At 41.8% G+C, this 22,316-nt stretch overlaps 1 protein-coding gene and 1 long non-coding RNA gene across 2 annotated transcripts; both read left to right on the top strand.

Moving 5' to 3' along the window:
• The first annotated feature begins 261 nt into the window (after positions 1 to 261).
• On the top strand, positions 262 to 19,634 carry EIF3B (eukaryotic translation initiation factor 3 subunit B). The gene is made up of 19 exons (XM_037386809.1): positions 262 to 1,200; positions 6,256 to 6,448; positions 7,762 to 7,881; positions 7,972 to 8,029; positions 8,675 to 8,803; positions 9,847 to 10,004; positions 10,922 to 11,053; positions 11,149 to 11,215; positions 11,766 to 11,812; positions 12,623 to 12,833; positions 13,421 to 13,493; positions 13,733 to 13,855; positions 14,373 to 14,451; positions 15,297 to 15,435; positions 16,073 to 16,198; positions 16,671 to 16,748; positions 17,155 to 17,263; positions 17,801 to 17,918; positions 19,059 to 19,634. The coding sequence occupies exons 1-18, from the start codon at positions 738 to 740 to the stop codon at positions 17,902 to 17,904; spliced, it is 2,409 nt and encodes an 802-aa protein (XP_037242706.1). The 5' UTR covers positions 262 to 737; the 3' UTR covers positions 17,905 to 17,918; positions 19,059 to 19,634.
• Positions 1,233 to 4,526, top strand: LOC119147589. The gene is made up of 2 exons (XR_005104084.1): positions 1,233 to 3,701; positions 4,220 to 4,526. It is a non-coding gene; the product is annotated as an uncharacterized LOC119147589 (long non-coding RNA).
• Positions 19,635 to 22,316: the final 2,682 nt, after the last annotated feature.

Raw genomic sequence — 22,316 nt, 5'->3', positions numbered from 1 at the left:
CTGGGCCGTACCATATGGCCCGCCGCCCGCGGGGGGGTGCCGCTGCCCCCCGTGCGCTCGCCGCGCCCGAGCACTAACGCGACGGTGTCAGCGCACCACCGCGCGCCTCCCCCTCTGCACGAGCTTGGTAGCGCCCGCGCGTGCACCGCCAGACTTCGGGCGAGCCCATGGTGGAATGTTTGTAGGGGGGCGGCGGGCAGGTTTTGCGTTGGTGTGCTGTCCTGTCACCTCCCGCCCAGCGCTGGACAAGGAAATACGCTGAGCGGCCGAAAACGCAGGAAGGCTTCGGTCTGCGGTAGCGCAGTTTAATGTCACGGCGCCTCCCGCCTTCCGGCTTCCGAAAAATGGTTCAGCCGAACTCCACCTCAGTAGACGGCAAGGAGGCACCATCTTGAACTCAACCACCACGAGGGACGAAACGGGGAGAGCTAGGGCTGCTGCGGGGTGAGAAGAAGCGGAAGCCGTCGCTGGCTGAGTGAGAAGTGGGCGGCGAAAGGGACGGCAGCCGCCTTTGAGCGGAGCTGGGAGAAGGCGGCGGTGGGCAGAAGCTGCGGCGGGACAGAGATTGTCCCCCCGCTACCGCCCGCCCCGCGGCAGTTGGTAGGCGCCGCCGCGCGGGGCCCGCTGGGCCTGGCGCACATGGCCCGGCGGTAGGAGCCTCCCTGCCCCTCCCCCGCTCCTTTCCCGTCGCGCTCGAGCTGGGAGCGCGCGGCCGGCCCGGGCCCGCACCCAGCCCCATGCAGGACACCGAGGAGAGCCCGGCGGCCGCCGCGCCGCCCGACGCCCAGGGGCCCGGGGAGGAGCCCGAGCAGACGGACGGGCCCCCGCCGCCAGCGGAGCCGCCGCAGCAGGAGCAGGAGGAGGAGGAGGGAGGACAGGGACAGGAAGGCGGCGAGTCTGAGGGGCCGCCGGGGCCCCCTGAGCCGCCCGCCGCCGAGCCCGAGCAGTCGTCGCCTCAGCCGCCCTCTCCTCAGCCGCCGTCCGGCCGCGAAAGCCCCGAGAAGGCGGAGGCCGAGCCGGCGGCCGGGGCCGAGCCCGATGCCGAGCCGCCGGCGGAGGCCAAGCCCGAGCCGCCGGCCGAGGCCGAGCCCGGCGCCGCGCAGGAGAACGGGGAGGCCGCGCCCGCCGCCCCGGCCGAGCCCGAGGACGAGATTTCCTTCAGCGACCCCGAGGACTTCGTGGACGACATCAGCGACGAAGGTGCGGGCAGGGCCGGCGGCGGGGAGCGTGCGGCGGCGCCTGGGCCCGGCCCGTCCGGCCGTGCGGGGAAGGGAGGGGCCGCGGGGGGGCGGGAGAGCGCTAGCGGGGTCCCGGCCCTGCCCGCCGCCACGGAGCAACGGGGGGGCCGCGGCCGGTGCGGGACGAGGCGGCTGGTGCTGTGCCCGCGGCGGCGGAGCCGTCTTGCCGTCCCGGGAGGGCAGCGGGGCTGCGCTGGCCACGGTGCGCTGCCCGTAGTGCCTGGGCCCCGCACACGGCGCCTTCGTGGCCGCGGTTCTTAGACGAACCTTCCTCTGGGTGATCTGCACCGTGCGGCGCTGGCGGCCGTTACCGTTACACGGCCGGTATCGACCCGTGGGCTGTCCTCGGAAACTGCGATCGCCGACTTTGCTGTTTCCCGTTCGTCTCTGTTAGTGAAGCTCGGCTGTAGAAACACAAGTTTTAAATTGGAGAGCAGATGTTTACAAACTAGGTTTTCATTGTGGTGTTTTTTTCCCCCATGCATCGAGAGTCAAATCCATAGATAAAAGGGCTGAGAAGAGTTACTGCTTATGGAGATTTGACATGGGTACTTTGTGACAAGAAAATATGGAAAAAATATTTTTGGCAGTTGTAAATTCAGACTGGGGTTAAAAGTGTTGATATTGTCTGTCTTAAAATGGCTAAGCCATTGTGTAGCTGCACAGACAGTGAAGGGAATACCTGATTTTGGCGTACAGGAGTTAGAACTCTGGTGTTTTTCAGCTAAATCTTCATAGACTTACTCAGTTCTTGAATAGCAAAATTACTTCCTTTGCCAGTGTTTGTTCTAGCATATGTGCTGTTGTAGGGTCTGGTGTGTGTATCCTACATGTTGTAGGGCCTTACATTGCATGTATCAAAACTGGAAAAATGTTTCTTAGAGCGTGTGATTTGTCAGTCGGTTATTTCAAGTGGCAGTGGAATACAGGCGATACGTGTGCCTTCTAGTGTTCCACTCCTGTGTTTAGCTTAATAAAATGGCAGCAAAGTATTGAATTAAGGAAGTGTTTGCTGTTCTCAATTTAGTAGTCTGTATAGCTCTTTGAATTTGTATGTTTCTTAAAGAGACTTTGGCAAAACTATCTGTAAGTATGTAGTTGGATTCTTTTTGTCTAGCTAAATGTTTTCTTGGTACACTCTGTTGGCCTCTAGGATTATTATGTTCTAGTCTGTCTGTCTTCAGAAATTAGGCATGTTTTCCATCCTCACTTATTTTATTGTAAGGGATTAATTTGGTTAACTTCTTTGCTGTATTAATACAGTGTTAGTGGCTGAATTCCAGTGTTTTAAGTTTAGTCATTCTTGCTAGTCTGGCTTTCCATCTGTGTGTGTGACTTCTTGAGCTTCCTTATTCCTGTCCCTTTATCCTGATGGCTCTCCAAGGAGGACGATCCATCAACGTCACTGAGCCAGGGCTATTTTCAATGCTTATAATGTTACATCTTCAAAAACACCTTTGAGCTGGAACAGCTTAAGGGTTGGACTGTCTCAGATGCATTACTTCCAACTTTTTTTTTCTGGAATAGTGGTGGCATGGCAGAACAGCTGATCCAAGCTGAGGCAGGAGGCGGGATGTGTCGGATAACCATTTTGGTGCTGTGAAGCTTTAGTTGAGATAATGATAGTGGTCCTTAAAACACTGCCAGCTGAAGATAGCTGGGTACCCACCACACCCTGCTTTTCTTGTGGGTGGAATAAGAGCTGGCTAAACCAGCTTCTTACTCTTTGAAGATTCCTCTGTTCACAATTTCGAATTTAAGGTAGAGGAAGGGTACAGTGTAGGTATTTGTCTTTAATCTGTTACAGGTTTGATTCAATACAGCGTATTGTGTTCTTGCACATGAATTTGAATATGCATTCCTTGGTTTGTCTGTAGGCCTATGAAGTCTCTTTTGAGAAGTGGTTATGAAAAAATGTCTAATAGAATCTTAAAATTTACCCTCTTGTGGGTGTTTGTTTTCCTTGTAGACTTCTGTGGAAATGTCATTGTGGGACATGCTTTCATTTTATATTTAGGGAAAATCTAAGGTAACGGATTACAGGTTAAATAAGAAATTTATGTGTTATTTTACTGTAATGTCATTTTTAAATTCCTCCTTTTCAATCCTTACAATTTTTGTAGGCATAGCAGACACTTCACTGCACATGTCCTAAATCGTAGGCAAGTGATTACCTCTCCAGAACTTCAGTGTATTGTCAGCTACCTGGAGAATGGCTTGCTCCTGAAGGAATACCTTGAGATCCAGTATATACTAGGAAGTTAACTTGCAGCCCTTGTCCATGGCGTTCTCTTCTGGACCTTTTGAGTTAGCTTTGAACTTTGGAGCAAAAAGTTAAAGAAGGAGGGGAAGGCAGTATGAAATACCTTCTATAGTAACTTAAACCGCTTTTAGTCTGTGGTAGAAAATACTGGCTGTGGAATGATTGCCAATACCCACTGCTCTGCTTTTGGAAGAAGTCAGGTTTGTGCTGTGTTCTGTTTTATTTCTATTACTTTGCCTTCCCTTTTGTTTGAAATAGTGCTCTTAAAGTTGTCGTCATCTGTGATTGTGCTTATTGGGACTGGTGCCTCTATCTTCCTGTCAAATTTTTTGCACATCCTCAGTGACTTGTATGGTTTTGTGCTGTCAGAATATCTGTTGTTAACTTGGGGGTTTTTAATGAACTTTTCCTGTGCTTGACTTTGTCTTTTCCCAATTATCAGTCTGCTGCTCCCCACTAAGGGCTCTATTCTAACTTGTTTCTTAAACGTTCACTCCTAGGAAGTCTTCCTGTTCTTCGCTAATATTTGTGTCGTATGCTCTTCGCTGAATATTTGACTTCTTCTGAAGCATAAATGTTCTCATAGGCATTTTTTAATAGTTCCTACAAGGTAGTAAATAGTTGCTATAAAGGGGAGAAGTTTGTGGGTATATTTTTGCTATTTCTGGGCCTTTGTTTTTATTACACAAGTTAGCATCTTTTAACTTTTTATTTGTAGTTCCTACATGCACATGGAGAGCATCTTTTTGAGTAAAAAAACCCCTACGAACAGCAACGTTCTGTGAGTACTACATAATTTTGGTGGCGATAGCATCCATTTTTGCATAAAGTTTTGTGAAGTTATTGCCCCAAATCAGTGGAAAGCTTCACGTGTAGTAACCTGTTGAAGCTTAAAGTTACAGAAGGCCAAGGGGTTTTGGTAGTTTGAAATTCAAAGTAAGCATATTTCTTTACTGCTAGAGATCTTTCCAGTGCAAAATTCTGTAAAAATGTCTTCAAAATACCAATAAATCTTAACACCCTTTTTCATTTGTCCTCATATTCTAAATAATTTTACATGTGTTTAAGGTTTTTGGGGGTTTTCCTGGTCTGTGAATGCTATATATAGTTTGACTCACCAAATTTTATATTCTAATTCAAAAGTATAGTGACGTGCACTTATTTTCTGTCTAGTCTTGCATTTTATAGTGCTCTTCACATAAGCTTAAAACTTACTGCAGATAAGTATGTGTATTTTTCCTATTTATATGACATGTGTGAAACTGCCATTCATTTCAGCATGTTTGGCTTTTTGTGTTAGCAGAATATCTATTCTGGTCCATTTAAGTACACAGAATGTCAATAAACCAGAAATATTCTGCCACTTCTAGCTGCTACTTACTTAGAATACCATAATGCTATCATGTAAATAAGTTGCAGGGGTGTGACTGATTACACCATGAAATGATCAGTAATCTAGACAAGAATTAAAAGGGTATGTTTGAACAGGATAGCTAGGGACAGTGTGGGATTTTATCCTGGGGAGGTTTTAAAAATAACCTTAGGTTAAGGTTATTTGAGAGATTGTTTGGATATCCTTGTCTTTAGTGCTTCTGGTTCAATCCATTGAGGATCAAATCATTGATGTAATTTTTCTGACTGTCCTTGGATCTACAGGTTCTATGTAGTTAGGTAATTTGAGAAGTATCTAAATTACCGATGGGCTTGGTGGATAGAGAGTAATCTAATAGACTTTAATCTGTTCCTCAAGTTAGATGTGTCTAGGAGCCTACCATTAAAAATAATGCAGCGTTGTTGTTGAAGCTCTTAATTTTGTGCACAAATAGGTGTACTTTGTAACTTTTAACTGTTTTTATCCCAATATGGTACTACACAAGCCACAACTGCATCATTACGGTCCTTCTGAATGTTCTCCCTTCTGTGTATAGGAAACTTCAACGATGTTGTAAACAATCTCTTCCCAGTAGAAAGAAGCTTGAACCTGGCAGTGCAGGGACTGAACAAACCAACCCACCAGCAAGTACTCTCAAAATTTATAAAATTATTTAGGAAAGGGGCATTAGTATCGTTGTATCCAGGGTACGAAAAGGTGTGTGCTTCACTTGCTGCATGGTTAAATACGGCTTTAAGTGTCTTGTATTAGAGCTTCATTTTTGTGTTTAATTAAAGGTTTAGACGGAGTGTTGGGTTCTTAAACATAATTACAGTGATGCTAAGACATGCAGAGCTTCTAATAGGACAGACAGTTTTGAATTATGCTAAAACTCATGTAATTTGGGAGGGACGTACATGTTTGTGGTCTTTTTTTTTAATTGAAGTCAGCCAGTTGCAATTTCAGCAAGGCTTCGAGTCAGAGCTTGGGTAGTAAATCTTAGTTGTCTGCTCTGTCGTCATTGTAAGGACTTGGTGAGCCAGTTTCAATGCTGAAACAAGCTAATAGTGCGAGTGTTAACTTCCTCAATCTAAGGTATTTCATTAAGAAGGACGTCAGGAGTTAGCTCCTTGAAATTTGTCCAGACACTGCATAATCACTCCTCTTAGCAAGGAAGAACTGTTGGGAGTGTTGTGTATTCACTTCATTTGGTTCTCTGATAGAACATTGACTCGCTACCAAGTTTCTTAAACTATTCTTGAAATCTCCTGAAATTTGCAGTCTTCAAGTTCTCTTACTATCACTATTCTTTTGATCTTTCTGTCTTCCCCTTTAATGATGTAGACTTGTGCCTTAGTTTCTTGTATGCTTTTTCTTTGCAGAATTACTTGGTGATGTACTGAAAGATCAGCCGCAGGAAGCAGATGGAATTGACTCTGTAATCGTTGTGGATAACGTTCCCCAGGTTGGACCAGACCGACTTGAGAAACTGAAGAATGTCATCCACAAAATATTTTCCAAGTTTGGTAAAATTATCAATGAATTTTATCCGGAAGCAGATGGGAAAACAAAAGGGTAAGTAATGATAACTCCTATTGGAGATAGGATTGAAATACTGCTTTGATTAACTGTTGATTATTAGTGTCAATACTTTAAGGCTGTTTTTTTATGGTGACCTCAGTCATACTCATCACTTTCTTCTACTTTAGTCTCTACAATCCTGATGTCTAGTCTCAGTGACAAACAGAAGTTCCTGAGGGAGCTAAGACGCTTAATAGCTTGTTAAGCTACAGGGACAGAGGTATTAATTATGGAAACAGTTTAGCTGAGTTTGGAAGACAAATTTCTGTGCAGTACTGAATGAGATACTTTTGTTGATTTTCTGACATGGCTAATAGATAGGTTAAAGGTACATTTTAGTTAAAACCTTAGTAGCAGTGGTTGATCTGTTTATTGCAAAATGGACTGTCAATATTGTCTCTTGTTGCCAGTACTTACGCTTACATTAGTGACTCCAGCTTCCTTAAGTACAGTGAGCCCTTCCCAGGACCCTTTTCCCCATTGCCAACTTCTGATCTCTGTTCCTGGTTAATTGCAGCATCTGAATTTGAGAGAAAGCTAATCAGAAAAGATCAAGCCCAAAGGGAGAGGGCAAGGGAAGGAAAGTTTCAGGGAGAGAAACCGGGCAAAAATTAATCTGATAAATATGAGGTTTTACTGAGTCTTATTACTGTAGTTAAGAGTAGTGTATATTCCTGAGTTTGGGAGGATTCCATAGTTTAGAAAGCATAAAAAAAAGTGGGTTTTCTGGAGTGGTGGGATTCTTCATTCTGTAAGGTAAGCGTGAGAAGCATGAGAAAATTATTCTCTCTCTGTGTTGGTGCCTCTCTGAGACAGTGTCTGACAGTCGTCAGGATACTGGTAATTTTAAGTCTGCTGGGCTACCAGCTGGGTTGTGTTAGTGGCAAGAAGGGAGCTGAAGTACATTCAGTGTAATTGAAAAACAAGAGCGGTGCTTTGAGACACCTATAACTGCAGGATTTACAGTTTCTAAACATGATCTGTCATTCAGCTGGAAGGAGTTGCATGCTTAACCTGCCTATTGCTAGCTCTCTTTTTAGCCCATTTACAGAAAAGATACCAGTTTAATTCAGGTCAAGCCCATGCAGCTAAAAAGTGTGTGTGTACCTGTGGCCAAAATGGAGATAATTGCCTTTGACCTGTACTGGTTAGGGACAAGACAATAAATTATTTTGTAGATGCCCTGTACTGAGTTCTTTTTTTCATCCTCATTGTTTGTTTTTATTTCATTTATTTAATTTCTTACTTGTTTTGAGCCTGTTATGTAGTCAACGATGGCTTCCTACTTTCGTCTTCCTTCATTGTAGGTACATCTTTCTGGAGTACATGTCTCCATCTCATGCAGTGGATGCTGTGAAGAACGCAGATGGATACAAACTGGATAAACAGCACACTTTCAGAGTCAACCTTTTCACAGACTTCGATAAGTGAGTGCAGCTATCATGTGTGTCTGTAGATTCTGGGATTCTAATTAAGAGTGCCTGCATGGAGCGTAACCAATCAAATTACTCTTTCAGGTACATGACAATCAGTGATGAATGGGAAATCCCTGAGAAACAGCCATTTAAGGATTTGGTAAGGATTTTTTGGAAAAGTGGAAAGAATATTCAGCATGATATGGAATGATTACTTCATTGCTGGAGCGTTCATATGAAAACAGAAATTAACAGTGTTGTTCTAAGTAGCAGTAGTGACTGCATGTTCCTGTGCCTTCATCCTCGCTGTCATGAAATAATAGGAAGAACTTAGTGGTTCTGCTTAGTAGTTCTGCATAGGGTAAAACTCTAAGAGTAAATAATAATTTCCGCAAATCATTTAAAAATAGAATTTTGAAAGTATCTTCTATTTTCAAGTGTATGAGACAAACTTCTGTGTTTTTACCGGTAGCTTTGTGAAAAGTTCTGTGGAGGAAGAGATAGTTTTCAATAAAAAACAAACACCAAAAACCCCAAAATTATTTTAGGCAAGAAGTGTTAAACATCATCAAACCACCTTGAAAGTCCACTTTTTTATAATCTGTTCCCTTAGCCTCCAGTAACCAATAGTTTGAATTATTTAATTTCACTTTAAAAACTTGTTTGCAATGGTATGACTCCAAAGTTGCACGCTCTGTGTAAGACTGACTTCCATCTGCCAGGTAGATACTAACTTGGGAAACGGGTTAAACTCATGTCTTAGCCTTTGACTTGCTTATAATCTTTTTACTTCTGTTTTTCTTAGGGAAATCTCCGATACTGGTTGGAAGATCCTGATTGTAGGGATCAATACAGTGTGATCTTTGAGTCAGGAGACCGGACCTCCATTTTTTGGAATGATATCAAGGAACCTGTTCAAATTGAGGACAGAGCAGTGAGTGTCCTGGAAGTGCTGCACATTGCAGATACACTATCAGTCTCATTTCATGGCACTTCAGGTTTTTCTTCTTTTTTTTTTTTTTTAATATTTTTTCCCCATTGCTGAAATACTTTTTTCCTCCTTTTGAAAAGGAGTGGTGACATTACATCCTTTAGAATTAGACTTGGCTGCTTAGGTAAAGTAAATGCAGGGTTAACTTGTTTGTGGTGTTAGGGTGTTTTGATTGGGGTTTTTTTACTTTGTTTTTTTTACTGGTCCCTGATGCCTATTACTTCATCTGTACATTGTAGGTGATTCAGAAAGACCTGAAAATGCAAAGTTATGCGTTTGAGGAGTACTATTCATTAGAGCTTAACTGTGCTGCTTCTGATCACTTTATGCTTTTTTGCTGACTGCAGAGGCGCTAAAGAAGAATAGCTGGTTTGGTAACAGCATATAAAAGGGAGAGTTAGTGTGCCTGTCTGCTGCAGGCAGTTGACTTGCTGAGAACTGTTGATACCCAGAAGTATTTTCTTTAATAACCATTGTGCATTACAGTAGAAAGAATTTGTCTCGGGGGTGATGAGTAATTTTGCTCATCACCATGGTCACTGGCCCTAGTCTATATTGCTGAAACCTCTGTAACTTAGCTGAAGGTCAAGAGCTGTATTGTTATTAAGAAACTTGAAATACTTACCTTTACTTGTGAGAAAAGTATATTCTTACCAGGGCTGAAAGACAGCAAGGAAACCCAAGCCTGTTAGGTGGGTTTAATTGTTACCATACAAAGGCTGTCACTGTAGAAATGTTTTTGGTGATCTCTAAGTTGAAAAGGTTTCAATGGACAGTTTTCAACCTGAAAAATACGTACTGTGCATTACATGCATGAAATTAAACTCCAGATCTAGTCCAAAGTATCATGAATTCTGAGATCTTCACTTAGTAAATGGATTTTCAAAATGTGGTGCTACAAGCCACACATGAATTCTTTCCCCTTTAGGAATCCAGCATGAAATTAAACGTTTGTCTGTACTTTCTTTTGTTTTTTTAAAATCCAGCGGTGGACAGAAACCTATGTACGCTGGTCCCCAAAGGGTACCTACTTGGCTACGTTCCACCAGAGAGGCATTGCACTTTGGGGTGGAGAGAAGTTCAAGCAGATTCAAAGGTTTAGTCACCAGGGAGTGCAGCTTATTGACTTCTCGCCCTGTGAAAGGTATGGAGTATGACATTGGTTTGGGCTAAGGGATCAAAAGCAGGAAGTGCATACATTCTGGCTGCTGTGCTTTCAAATCTCACGTGGTTGGGGTCTTTTGTTCTCCTTTGCCTTTAGAAGTACTGCTTTTCATGCATAAATCCTTCCTAGAATGAGTGAAACTCTGCCTAACTTTTCTTTGGCTTCAGGAAAGGTACTTAACATAATCTGGAATAATTGGTCTACAAAACAAAGCTGACCAGTTTCTTCAAAGATGTTATTATCCCAAGGAAGATGACCATATTTTTTCCTTCTTAGTTGGATGGGTTGTCTATAGTGTTAGATTTCCAGTTCTCTGAAAAGTTTCAGTTGAGTAGCATTTTCCAAATCTGTAGTACTGAAATTAATTTCTTAAGATTCTTTAATGTTAAAGAGCTTTTTAGAGACAGCTAAAATAATTTCACAACTGAGATGCATTTTGTTTTGCTAGTTTTCAAGTAACTTACTTGGAAGCAGTTAGGTTTTATGTTTTATTGTATTAAAGACAGACTATTTATCTTTAAATGCAGAAGTCTAGCACACCTATAGTTCAGGTTAGCTAAGGTCAGTGGATTTATATTTGGTTCAAAACAAATGATGTTCTTGTGGCAAAACTATAGTAGGTAATGGTGTATTCATTAAGTTAATCTCTCGTTAACATCAATATGGGAAGACTTGCACATAAATCTGCAGTCTTTTCATCCAGAGGGATGCCAGGAAAATACTGTGTCTTGGAAGCTTTCTCCCACTTCGTCATATTTCTCTCCTGTCCAACAAATCCCATTAGAGAAACTGCTACGTGAAAGTGCATTGTATTTAAATATCAATTGGATGAAATTCTGCTTCTATTGACGTATTAGTTGAAGTTTCAGTAGTGAATTTGGTTATTTCTTTCGTAGGTATTTAGTGACCTTCAGCCCTTTGATGGACACACAGGATGACCCTCAGGCTATTATCATCTGGGATATTCTGACTGGGCAAAAGAAGCGAGGGTTCCACTGTGAAAACTCAGCTCACTGGCCTATTTTTAAGTAGGTTGAGAAACAGAAAGTAGTCGTCCCACACTTCATTTCGCGAAAAGGCATTTCCTATCTAATACTCCTATTTTGTCTTTTTATTTGCTTAGATGGAGTCATGATGGTAAATTCTTTGCTCGAATGACTTCAGATACCCTCAGCATCTATGAAACACCTGTAAGTTCTTGCTTTTTTTTGCATAACTTACTGCATTACATTAGTCTTTCCCGTCGTATCTATTTTAAAGGATATATTTTAATAATACACTCTGGAGCTGGGCTTAAAAAGGGAGAAATCCATTTGCCTCTTGTTCTTTCCTGGTTGAAAAACTTCAGCTGAGTCTGACAGTGGATTCCATACCACGCTTTTAGAAGGACAAGACAGCTCAATATACTGCTTAACCTTGATCCTATTGACTCTTTCATGTGATGTTTCCCAGCTCTCAGTAGTAGATGGTTGCCAGAGTACCCAAAACACACTATAAATTGAAGACTACTGTAGCCTGTTTTGCTTTTTCATTATAATTCAGGCTGCTGTACTCATTAATTCTGTACAGCAATTTTTGTTTGTAATTGTTGTATATGTATGTTCATAATAAAAAAATAGAGATACAGGATCTCTGAAAATTGTGCAGTTTCCTAGTTTGTGCTTTAATAATAAGAGTAGAAGTTGCATGTGTAAATATAAGAATATTGCTAACTTAAAAATTCACACCTTTCTCTTTTAGTCTATGGGTTTGTTGGACAAAAAAAGCTTGAAAATCACTGGGATAAGGTGAGTCTATTCCTTTGTAAAGATAACAGCTCTCTTTAGCTGGAGTCTCTATGTCTGGGCTTTATTATGGTGAGAGGAACCTCTAGACTGTTGACTAGAGCAAATGGCCTCATGCCGAAGTGGTCAAGTTAGACAAACTGGCAAAAAGGAATGGAAACTTTGCCATTTATTGTCCACAGTTGACAGCTTGTATGCGTTGAAATTCTCTTTGTGGTACTACTTAATCTAGGGTCTAGCTCGAGAGTCCTGTTCCTTGTCTACAAAACCCAACTGGAATGCAGTTTGTTAGGGAATATCTCCCTAACAAGATTTGGATGCTGACTTAAACCAGCATGCTGTATACTGCCTGTTGGCAAGGAATGGGTTTGGTTTTGTGTGTGTCTGTGCAATAGGCAATGACTCCTGTGAGTTTTGTAGGTACATCTCTGTATAGCAAGAAGAAAATTTAAGTGTACCCAGGTGCAAGAAGATTGTCTCCAGTGTACTTTAAGGGGTTTTTTTCCTCACTGGTTTAATCAGCCTGTTTCCTAGATCTTTGGCAGTTACACTGGGTGTAACCTACTCTTTAGTGAAACAGAATGTTTTGAGAATGTTGGTCATATAGCAAATTTAAATAGCAGTATAAAAACATGTTTTGGCATGATAGGTGTAAGGTTATTAAATTGTCCTCAGTTGCTTGTCTGTATTTGTGTTTATTATTGAGGACTGATATTTGTCTGCAGCATTCAGATACAGTGATGAAAATTATTTCTGCTTGTAGTAGCTCTAACAAAAAATTAAAATTATGTGTTTTTAACTTTCTTCCTGTAGAGACTTCTCATGGTCTCCAGGTGGTAACATAATTGCTTTCTGGGTGCCTGAGGACAAAGACATTCCAGCAAGAGTAACTTTAATGCAGCTGCCTTCTAGACAAGAAATTCGTGTGCGAAATTTGTTCAATGTCGTAGATTGTAAACTCCACTGGCAGAAAAACGGGGACTACCTGTGTGTGAAGGTAGACAGGACTCCCAAAGGCACACAGGTATGTGGATTCTGATTATATTCATAAAAGTCGGTTCTAGCTCATGCTGACAGCTCATTTTCTTACAGTACTGTCTTTTAATATAGACAGTGTGAATTATACGATGTCAAAGCTATTTTTCATTTTTTTTCCATTTGAATTTGAGGCATGTGGAGAGCAAAATGTATGTAATGTTTGCATCCAAGATTTGCTTTGACTTCAGTGGCATCTTGGACTTGAGTGAGAGCTATATGCCTCACCTCTTTTTCTACTTGCTGTTAAGCAGCTATTGAAGAACCCATAGGCCATGCTGCACAGTGTGCCATATGTTTATCTGTCTTAATTAAATTGCATAGCAGTCTGAAAAGAAACAAATGCTTTTGTACAATTCTTCAGTTATTCTTCATCAGAACAGAAACATTTAGAATGTGTTCGGTAATGAGGCGTACTGTATTTATCTGCTCTCATTAAGGAAATAAATCTTGACTCTGTGTCTCATCCCGTGTCCTTGGCAGGCTAATTGTGTAGTTGTCCTTCTATGCCTAGTGATAAAATTATTTGCTCTACTGCTGCTGTGCTGGATAATGAGCTGATCTTGGCCTTTACAGGGAGTAGTGACCAACTTTGAAATTTTCCGAATGAGAGAGAAACAGGTGCCAGTGGATGTGGTGGAAATGAAAGGTAATGCCAAATATTTGTGTGGTTTTTAGGAATTCCTGTCAACATGTGACGTAATTGGGGAGTTAACCCTTTTTGATAGGAGCTAAAATACTCATGTTGCAGGGCATAGAAGTGAGAAATCATAACTTTTGTTGCTGTTCACGCTTATGACTAGTTTTGTTTTCTTTGGTAACTGCTTGAAATCAAAGCTTTGCATTGTCTTTTGGCAGAGTTTTGACCTCTTTGTTTTTTTGTTACAGAAAGTATCATAGCCTTTGCTTGGGAACCAAATGGAAGCAAGTTTGCTGTGTTGCATGGAGAAACTCCACGAATTTCAGTGTCCTTTTACCATGTTAAAAACAATGGGAAAATAGAACTTATAAGTGAGTGGCTGAAAAACAAGTGAAAAGTGCAGATGCTAAGCATTTTGCATGGCAGTAGATGCATTAAACTCAAAATTGTCCATGTTTGTGGTGGGTAGTGGGGCAGCAGGTGCTATGTCTGATGCTGTGTTCTAGAAATATAACTTTCTAATGACAGCTGAACTGTTTTCACCTTGAATCGATCCAGGGTCCGGGAATAAAAGACCTACAATCCAGAATAATTTTGTAGCCTTGGGAAGCTCATGTGAGGCGATGGCACAGGCTTGGCTCACTTTAGATAAAATTAATTCCCAAGTTAGGTGTTGGGGTCTTCTGATCTCCTCTGCTTCTGCTAGCTTTGGATGTTCTGCTGCTACTGGGTTTTGTCTTCAGAAGTGTAGAGCTAAGGGCGGTTGTTATGACTTGCTTGCAGTTGAGAGTTAAGAAATGTCTTTTGAGGAGTGGAGTTGACTGCTTGTAAGGTAATTGGTGGCATCGGATTGAGATGTCTTTCTGAATGTGTCTTATTTCTTTCCAGAAACGTTTGACAAGCAGCAGGCAAATACGATATTCTGGAGTCCTCAAGGGCAATTTGTAGTGTTGGCTGGCCTCAGAAGGTGAGTATTGCACAAGTTCCTGAACACCACATTCATTTTAAGGAGGAAAAAAAACTAGAGTATCATCAGAAAGCATTTGGTATCTCGGTGAATGCTGCATTACTTTGTAGTCCTGATACAGCTTTGCAAAAGCAAAGGAAGAGAAGAGATGCAATTTCACAATGTAGCTTAGTCCTTTGTAACTTTAACTTGCTAGTTCTACCACATCAAATTAATGCATTTTTCAACAGAAAAGTGTGTATTTAGAAACACATTTCAGCTGGTTAAGTTAAATGTTGACTCTCAACTAATCCAGTTTGCACTGTGCATGTGGCGCTTACAATGCATTAGTTGGCATGGCCTTGTGCCTTCTTATGGGCAGTACCTTTTAATGACAAAGCTGTTTTGCAAAAATATTTTATCAGAAAGTTCCATGTTAGAGCAAGAGAAAATTATTAACTTCTTGAGTAGTATTTGCCTTTATCTGCTTTCAGAAAAGCTGCTGTTAGTCTTAGAAATCTAGGGGTTTTTCTTCAATCTTGTTTTCACTACTTTAACAATCACATGCTTAGACTTATTTAACTTTGGCTGTAACGTGCCTATAGTGTGGCTTCATTGTGACTTTAAGAACAGAAAGAAAAATGGGTTAAGTGTCGCTTTAAATAGAAGTGTCATTCTTACTTGGATTTTTGTTTTTACTCATCTCATTGCTGTCTAGCCACAGAGACTGATATGAGCCTGTCTCTTGGTTGCTGTGAAAATTTATCTTTGTAGCGAGGAGTTGTAAACATGCAGTTTGTGGAGTGCTTTTAAAAGAACAGGCTATGCTAGTGTGTAAAACAGTCTGTCTTGCTTGGTCTCTGCAGCATGAACGGTGCCTTAGCATTTGTTGATACATCTGACTGCACCATGATGAATATTGCTGAACACTATACAGCTTCAGATGTGGAATGGGATCCTACAGGCAGATACATTGTGACTTCTGTGTCCTGGTGGAGCCACAAGGTACTCATGCTTGCTTGCTTTTTTTTTTTTTCTCCTTTCGTTTTCACAGGTATTGGAAAGGGCTATTGATTAGGGAGGGAAGATGGACACCTGTCACTGATCATGTAACTTAAAACCTGCACCATAGTTTTATATGTTAATTTCTGAGTATCAGTATGTATTTGGGCCATTAGCCTCACTGGTTGTCCAGAATAACTTCTGGAAGGGTGGGTCATGAGTCTAAACCGAGTGTCCTTTTTCTGGATTTTCATTAAGTCTTTATTGGTTTGAAACTTGATCTCCTTGTGGTGAACAGCAGGGTTTATTGCATATGTTACTACTTTTGCATGGTTCCAGCCACCACACTGTAATCCTCTCCTGTACAAGTATAGAATCTGAGACTCTTAAGAATATGATAGAAGGTCTGGCTTAGTTTCAAACTATTTTGATCCTCCAGAAGGTAACTTCTTGCAAAGCTTCAGTGGAACTATGTCGCTGAGGAATTTGACTTGTGCAAGGAAGGCAATCACAGAAAGAGCATCCTGGTTCTGTTAACTGATGGTGCTGATTTTATAAAAATTACCCTTAAGACATGGAGTGAGGGCTGCAGTATTGAGTTATAGCTTACCTTGACTGAGACGGTATGCTACCCTTCCAGGTGGACAATGCATATTGGTTATGGACCTTCCAAGGCCGTTTGCTTCAGAAAAACAATAAAGACAGGTTCTGTCAGCTTCTCTGGAGGCCACGACCAGCTACCTTGCTCAGTGAGGATCAGATAAAGGTACTGTATTCCACTGACTTTGTCTGCTGACATTGATTTGGTGCCTAAGCATACTTGTTTTACTCTCTCTTCTTGAGGCTGAGGCTTGAACTGTTGGGAGTTCCTTTTGCCCTGAATTTGTGAAAAAACTTTCTGCTGTAGGGGACTTCACTTCTGGGAATGATTGTAAATATTAACTGTTCTTTAAGCTCAGAATAGAAATGGTTACCAGCTTTTCTTACAGTTACGGTACAGTGAAAAGGCATAAAGAATAACGAAATTGAATTTAGCTGTCCAGACTTCACTAGCTGCACGTGTACAGAAGCATTTACATGATCTGTAAGCCAGGCAGAATAGAATTACAGCGAAGGGCCTTGCCTGGAAGAGATGTAATGCATAGCCTGCTTAGGCCTACCAGGGAGTTCTTGCAGCATATGATTGTTGTGATTGCTGGTCTGATATCCTAGCTGAAATAAAATTCCCTGTTTTACAGCAAATCAAGAAGGACCTGAAGAAATACTCCAAGATATTTGAGCAGAAGGATCGCCTGAGCCAGTCCAAAGCTTCAAAGGCAAGACACTTTTATAATGTAGACGAAACTTTGGTAACCTGTCCTTAGTTATTTTGTAATGGTGATATGTAAGTTAAATTTCTTTTATAACAAACATCTGTGTTCATTTGAATCCCTATGGTTAGAGTTAGTTCCAATAGGTAGTTCAGACAGATACTACTAAACTGTCAGGTTACATGGTAATGAATCTGGAGAGGTGCCGGTATTAGCTCATTTGGCAAGATGTTTGGGTTCTTAGTGAGTTGCTGCATTAGCCAGTCTCTAAATTAAAAGAAAAAGGTAAGAACTTTTCTTATTTAGGTCGGTAGAAAGTATGTTCATGAAAAAAAAAATTGACTTGCTAACAAATGCATCACATGGATTTGATTTATTGGGGAGGTTTAACAAGGTGGTCTTACCTCCGTAGGAGCTAGTGGAAAGGAGACGTACAATGATGGAAGAGTTCAGGAAGTACCGCAAGATGGCACAAGAGCTGTACATGGAGCAGAGGAACGAGCGTTTAGAGCTTCGAGGAGGTAAGCCACAATGGTACTTGTAAAGACTTGCTGTTAACTGCTGCTTCTTTCCAAGTAAATACCCTATTCTGGGGATTCATCCACTTCTCTCCTTCCATTTCCTGCCAAAGCTAGTCCCTTGTTCTCTGAAGATTATTTATACTACTTATTCTGAATTGCAATAGGATTGATTTTTTTTTATTTTTTTTTTTTTTAATGGGGAGAAAGCTCAAATATTGCTGGCTGCCACATTTTGATAACTCATGTTTTACCTCACCTCTTTATGCTTCAAGGCAAGCGTTAGCTTGACCTTGGGATAATACTGTGAAGAGATTTGAGCGTTGCATTCAATCAGAAAATCCACGGAAGCCGGGTGGTGGGAGACAGTAATGCCTTGGGTTTCATTTAGTGAAAGTCAGCACGTACTTGTTGGAATTTTAAAGCACCAAATGCTTCTTATTTCACTGCTGGTTTAAGGACTGTTTCTGCCAAGAGCATGAAGTCCTTCCATTGCTGCCTTGTTTGATGCATTCTGTATTCATGTTTTCTCTGTTCCAGGGGTAGACACAGATGAGCTGGACAGCAACGTTGATGACTGGGAGGAGGAGACTGTTGAATTTTTTATCAATGAAGAAATTATTACCCTTGCAGAACCAGAGTAATTAATAAAACCGTGGTAAGATAGCATACCTCTCAGTAGAAAGCAACTCCTCCTGTCAGCTGTTGCTATAGATTCAGTAATTTGCTTGAGAAAGTTAGGTCTGTCTGCGTGAGTGAATGTGGCGTTCTCAGAGTTGGTTTGTTTTGCCTGTGGCTAGAGGGGGCAAAAGCTTTTTTTAAAAGTCATCACAGAGGGTCAGATTTATGAGTTGTACTGAGCAGAATACTGTGTATGTCCTGTCTTGCCAGAGTGATGAAACCCACAACAGAGTCAGGGTCATCTTCCAAACACGGTGTATTGCAGACTCTGTAAGTTCTGTCAGTATGAGGAATCATAGCTACTATGAGAGAGAAATGTTGCTTCTTGGAAGAATTGCATGTTAGTGTAATACTGGACAGAGTTTAAATACTGTACTAAAGATTGTACAGCAAGTTGACTGTGCTGATAAACCTTTGAATAGATGTTTAAATATCCACTTGAACTTTGCTGCTCTTTTCTAGAAATGCTGGGTAGAATTCGGGTAGTAGCAGATTTTTGTGCACTGTCACTGCTTGTTGCTGACATCTGGTATTTAATCCAGTGCTTTTCCCAGTTCCTTTTTGTGAATTTGTGTTATATATTGGTATGTTGAAAAGAGAGGCCACTTTTGCCCCCTGTTGTAGGAAGTGTCCTTTAAGGAGTTTGACATTGTGGTATTGAGGAGGGAAAAGGTATTTTGATAGTGAAGGCACTCACATGGGACTTAAAACCTGGAATGGGTTCCTGGTCTGTCATGTTCAGGGCTTTGCTTTAAGAGGAAGGGGAGTATGGACGTATGCCTTTTGCAGCTGTAAGTCACCCTGCAGCTTTTTAGCCTCCATGTATCTAAGGAGTTCACGCAGAATGTGAGCAGTACGCCTCTTGGACCTGTAGCAAAATTAATAGTAGTGATACCTTTGCGTATGTTTGGATGTGGCTTATGTGTCCCATACATGTAAGATCCTTTTATGGAAGGAAGGGAGAGATAAAGCTCCCTAGTGTATGGATTGAAACATCAGTTTAATAGGCGAAACACGTGCTTGTGTAGGTTTTGAACAGCTAGCATATGTGGTGAGGCTGAGCTGTTTGTATAAAAGCACGGAATGTAACTCACATCCTTTTTTTCCTTTTCTGCAGCACCACCAGATCTTGTGCTGAAAAGAAGTTCGTTCATTTTCAGAAAGCCTACATCAACTTTGGAATTTTTAATCCATATTCTTGCACTCTGGAAGGGTGGATGCACCAGATTTTCTCCATTCTGACACATTGTAGTGCCTTTAAGTCTTGCTGCCTGTTGCAGTGAGATACTGGAAAGGCACTGCTTTTAAATTTTTATTCTTTTTTTTTTTTTAGGGTTTGATTTTTTTTTTTTTCCTTTTTAAATCCACTACTACCAGTATTTACTTCCTGACTCCTGTGCAGTACTTACCAACTGGCGGCTTTTGACTATTGCCAGTGAGGTGAGGTTCCATCAGTGCACCTCTGTCTTACACGCACGATGTTTCTGTTTCAGGACTCTTTCTATGTCCCGAGTGCATGGACAGATGTTCATTTTGTTTGGGGAAAAGTCAACAGAACCATTTCTCGTATGATGTGTTTTAGTGTGCTGAAGCAGCACTACAGCGGGCTATATCCTCCTCCTTTCAGATTGTGAAAGGATGTCTCCCTCAAAGAGCTGAATATGGAAATAAAAGCAGACCTATACTAAAACCAGGTTGGCTACGCGTTGTTTGTAGGGAATCTTTCCCTGAATGATCAAAGTCAAACATAGCCACAGTAATAAGAGTGTTTGCTGTATTGGCTATATGGTTCTTTTGGATTTATTGTTTTTTAATCTCAGTTCCTCATGGCTCTTCTGGTTTAGTGTTGTGGTTGGTTTGGTTTTTACAGTGATGGTATGGCTCGTTACTCTGACAAGTTGGCCTGTTCACTATTGTGGAGTGACTAGAAAATGAGTGGATTTCTTAAACCATCTGCAAACTGATACTAGCCTCAGGAATTACTGATTAGTCTAAGTCTAATTAGTGAGCACTGCAAACTTTCAGAGAAGTGCTCTGTGTACACATGCCTTATGCTCCCTGTTACAGTACCTAGTTTCATTTCTAAAGCCCTCTGTTCAGAGGGAAAAGTGTACTTAAAGCTGGTGGAGCAGCTTCTCTGTGTTTGTATTTATGAGTAGAAATTCTTTTCTGGATATTGTCAGAGCAGTGAGAGATTGGCCTGCTGCTTACCCTTTGAGGGGCAGGGGAGAATGAGGGTGTTCCTGTCACCTCTCCTGGACGGGCCCATGCTAACGTGAGCCCTCTTGACTGGCTCTTTTTAAAACCTGAGCTCACTGCATAGCAGTGTGTGCCAGATCTGAAGTGGAAAGCCCAAAAAGGCAGCCCCACTCAGCTGGAGGCAGCCAAGGGACAGTAATGTTTTTAGCGCGCTTTTTCTTTTTTTTGTCCTTGGATGAACTTTCTGTGATAGCAAATGCACAGGCCCCTCAACTCCCATGTTCTCTTCACCAGGAAGACTTGTCAAAATGATAGTTCTGTAACAATGGCATTGACTTAGTTCCAGTAGTTCACTCTTAAACCAGTGAGTGGTTTGTTTCCACAAGTCTGTATTAGTTTCCACTTCTCTGCATTTGTTCATTCAAAATCAATATATACACATACATGGATAATTAAAGTTTTGCCCACAGTATTTACGAAGCTCATCTCTCAAATAGACTGGGGAAAAAAAACCCTTACTTTCTAGTAAAACAGTGCAGAAGACTTCTAGCACGTCCAAGTTCCCCAATAATTACTTGAACTGCTATAGCAGGAGTCATTTTAATTACCTGTTAGTGGTGAGGAGCTGACTTCACCATTTTCTAAGCTGCAAATTGAGCGGAAAGGGTTGGGTTTTTTTCCATGTCTCCATGCAATGAAGTTTTAATAGGGTACTGTGTTTTATTCCTGGCCATTTTCAAAGTAAAGAAATTGAATACCAATGTTAAATGAATTGAGTTCATCAGTGAGCGGGGGCGGGGGGGGGGACAGACAACAACAACAACAAAAAAAAAACAAACCCCACACCCAGCCAAAACTGCTCCTGTAGGAGCTTTGGAAGCTGACAAGACGTCCTGACCAGCAGTTAAGACCTTTTCTCATCTCTAATGCTTGCATTTCTGACACTGCTCCCTTCAATTACTATGTCTTTTCTGTAGTGTTTTTTACTTCAAATGCTTTTTACAAATTACGTACTACTGAAGTTGTTTTATGGGTATGTATTGGGTAAGCTAGTCTGTTTGGCATTTCTCGGAATAACACTAGGGGTTGTACTAGAGAGGAAGGGTCTTGTTCTTGAATCCATGTTGGTGTGTAGCTTCGAGTGCTCTGTGCTGCTGGTTTTCAGCCTGTGGCCCTTGTTAGGGCTTCTGAAGGGTGGTCAGAACAAAACAGGTTTGTAGGTACTGTACAGAGAGACGTGTACAAGTCGGGGAAAAGGCTTCCGACGCGGTTGTACCTCCACTGAACGCCTTTAAGGGCCCAGAATTTGGATGGGAGGGGAGGGAGGGAAACAAACCTTAAGCATCAAGTAGGATAGTGTGTCTCATGGTGTTTGTTAAAGTATTGTCTTAGGTACTTTTCATAATCTTAAATAGCAAGGTTAACTGGAACAAGTCATGTAATCCTGGGCTAGTCTTCACTTTCACAGTATTTATTTTGAATTTGTAATAAATAAACATTCTCTTGACCTGTTAACCATCTACAGTCCTGAATGCAAACTTCATAGAGGAAGTTCTGTTCACTTGCTATACTGTTTTAATTTCTAAAATTCTAATATTTTTTAATAAAGCCTTACTGTAACTTTATGAGCTTTGACTCGTTTACTGCCAATAAATAATGAAGACAAAAGGTGATTTTGTCGTGGATTTTTTTGTTAATAGGTTGTTGCAATGAATGGACTGACACTAAAAGTGCTGAAGGATTGCCTTCCTGAACGGAGGAGTCAGGAAATGCTGCTGTGCATGAAGTGACAATACAGTGGAAGGTTGCACTTAGGGAGGTAGCAAAGCGTTTCCTGATCTCGATGGCTGTTGTCAGTTCTTGCGCAAGGCTGGAGGCGCCAGGGTGCTGCTTGCTCAGCCTCTGGTGGGGCTGCAGGCCCTGTAGCTGATGCTGCTGCAGGCTTGGTCCCAGGGAAGGAGAAATCTGGCGTCCCAGGGGGCAGAGAAAGACTGCTGTGGCCTGCCCACCAAGGGGGTGTGCAGGTGGATTTGGATGTAAAGAACTCATTTGGGTTTGCAGTGGGTTGTTTTGCTTATGCTGACCCTTTTCACTGTGTCGCATGCAAGGTGCAGCGGTGGCACACTGCTTCCTGCAGCCTAGAGCTGCTGCAGCACCTTCCTGCCCTGGGGCACAG

The sequence above is a fragment of the Falco rusticolus genome, chromosome 4, assembly GCF_015220075.1.
Source record: "Falco rusticolus isolate bFalRus1 chromosome 4, bFalRus1.pri, whole genome shotgun sequence".
NCBI lineage: Eukaryota > Metazoa > Chordata > Aves > Falconiformes > Falconidae > Falco > Falco rusticolus.
Note: the sequence above shows the minus strand (reverse complement) of the source record. Positions and strands in the feature narration are given on the sequence as shown.

Excerpts from the sequence above, each read along its gene's own strand:
- EIF3B (XM_037386809.1), top strand. The coding sequence starts at position 738 with ATGCAGGACACCGAGGAGAGCCCGGCGGCCGCCGCGCCGCCCGACGCC. Across the intron at positions 6,449-7,761 it reads GCAGATGGGAAAACAAAAGG|GTACATCTTTCTGGAGTACA; the intron begins GTAAGTAATGAT and ends CCTTCATTGTAG. Across the intron at positions 17,264-17,800 it reads GCGTTTAGAGCTTCGAGGAG|GGGTAGACACAGATGAGCTG; the intron begins GTAAGCCACAAT and ends TCTCTGTTCCAG.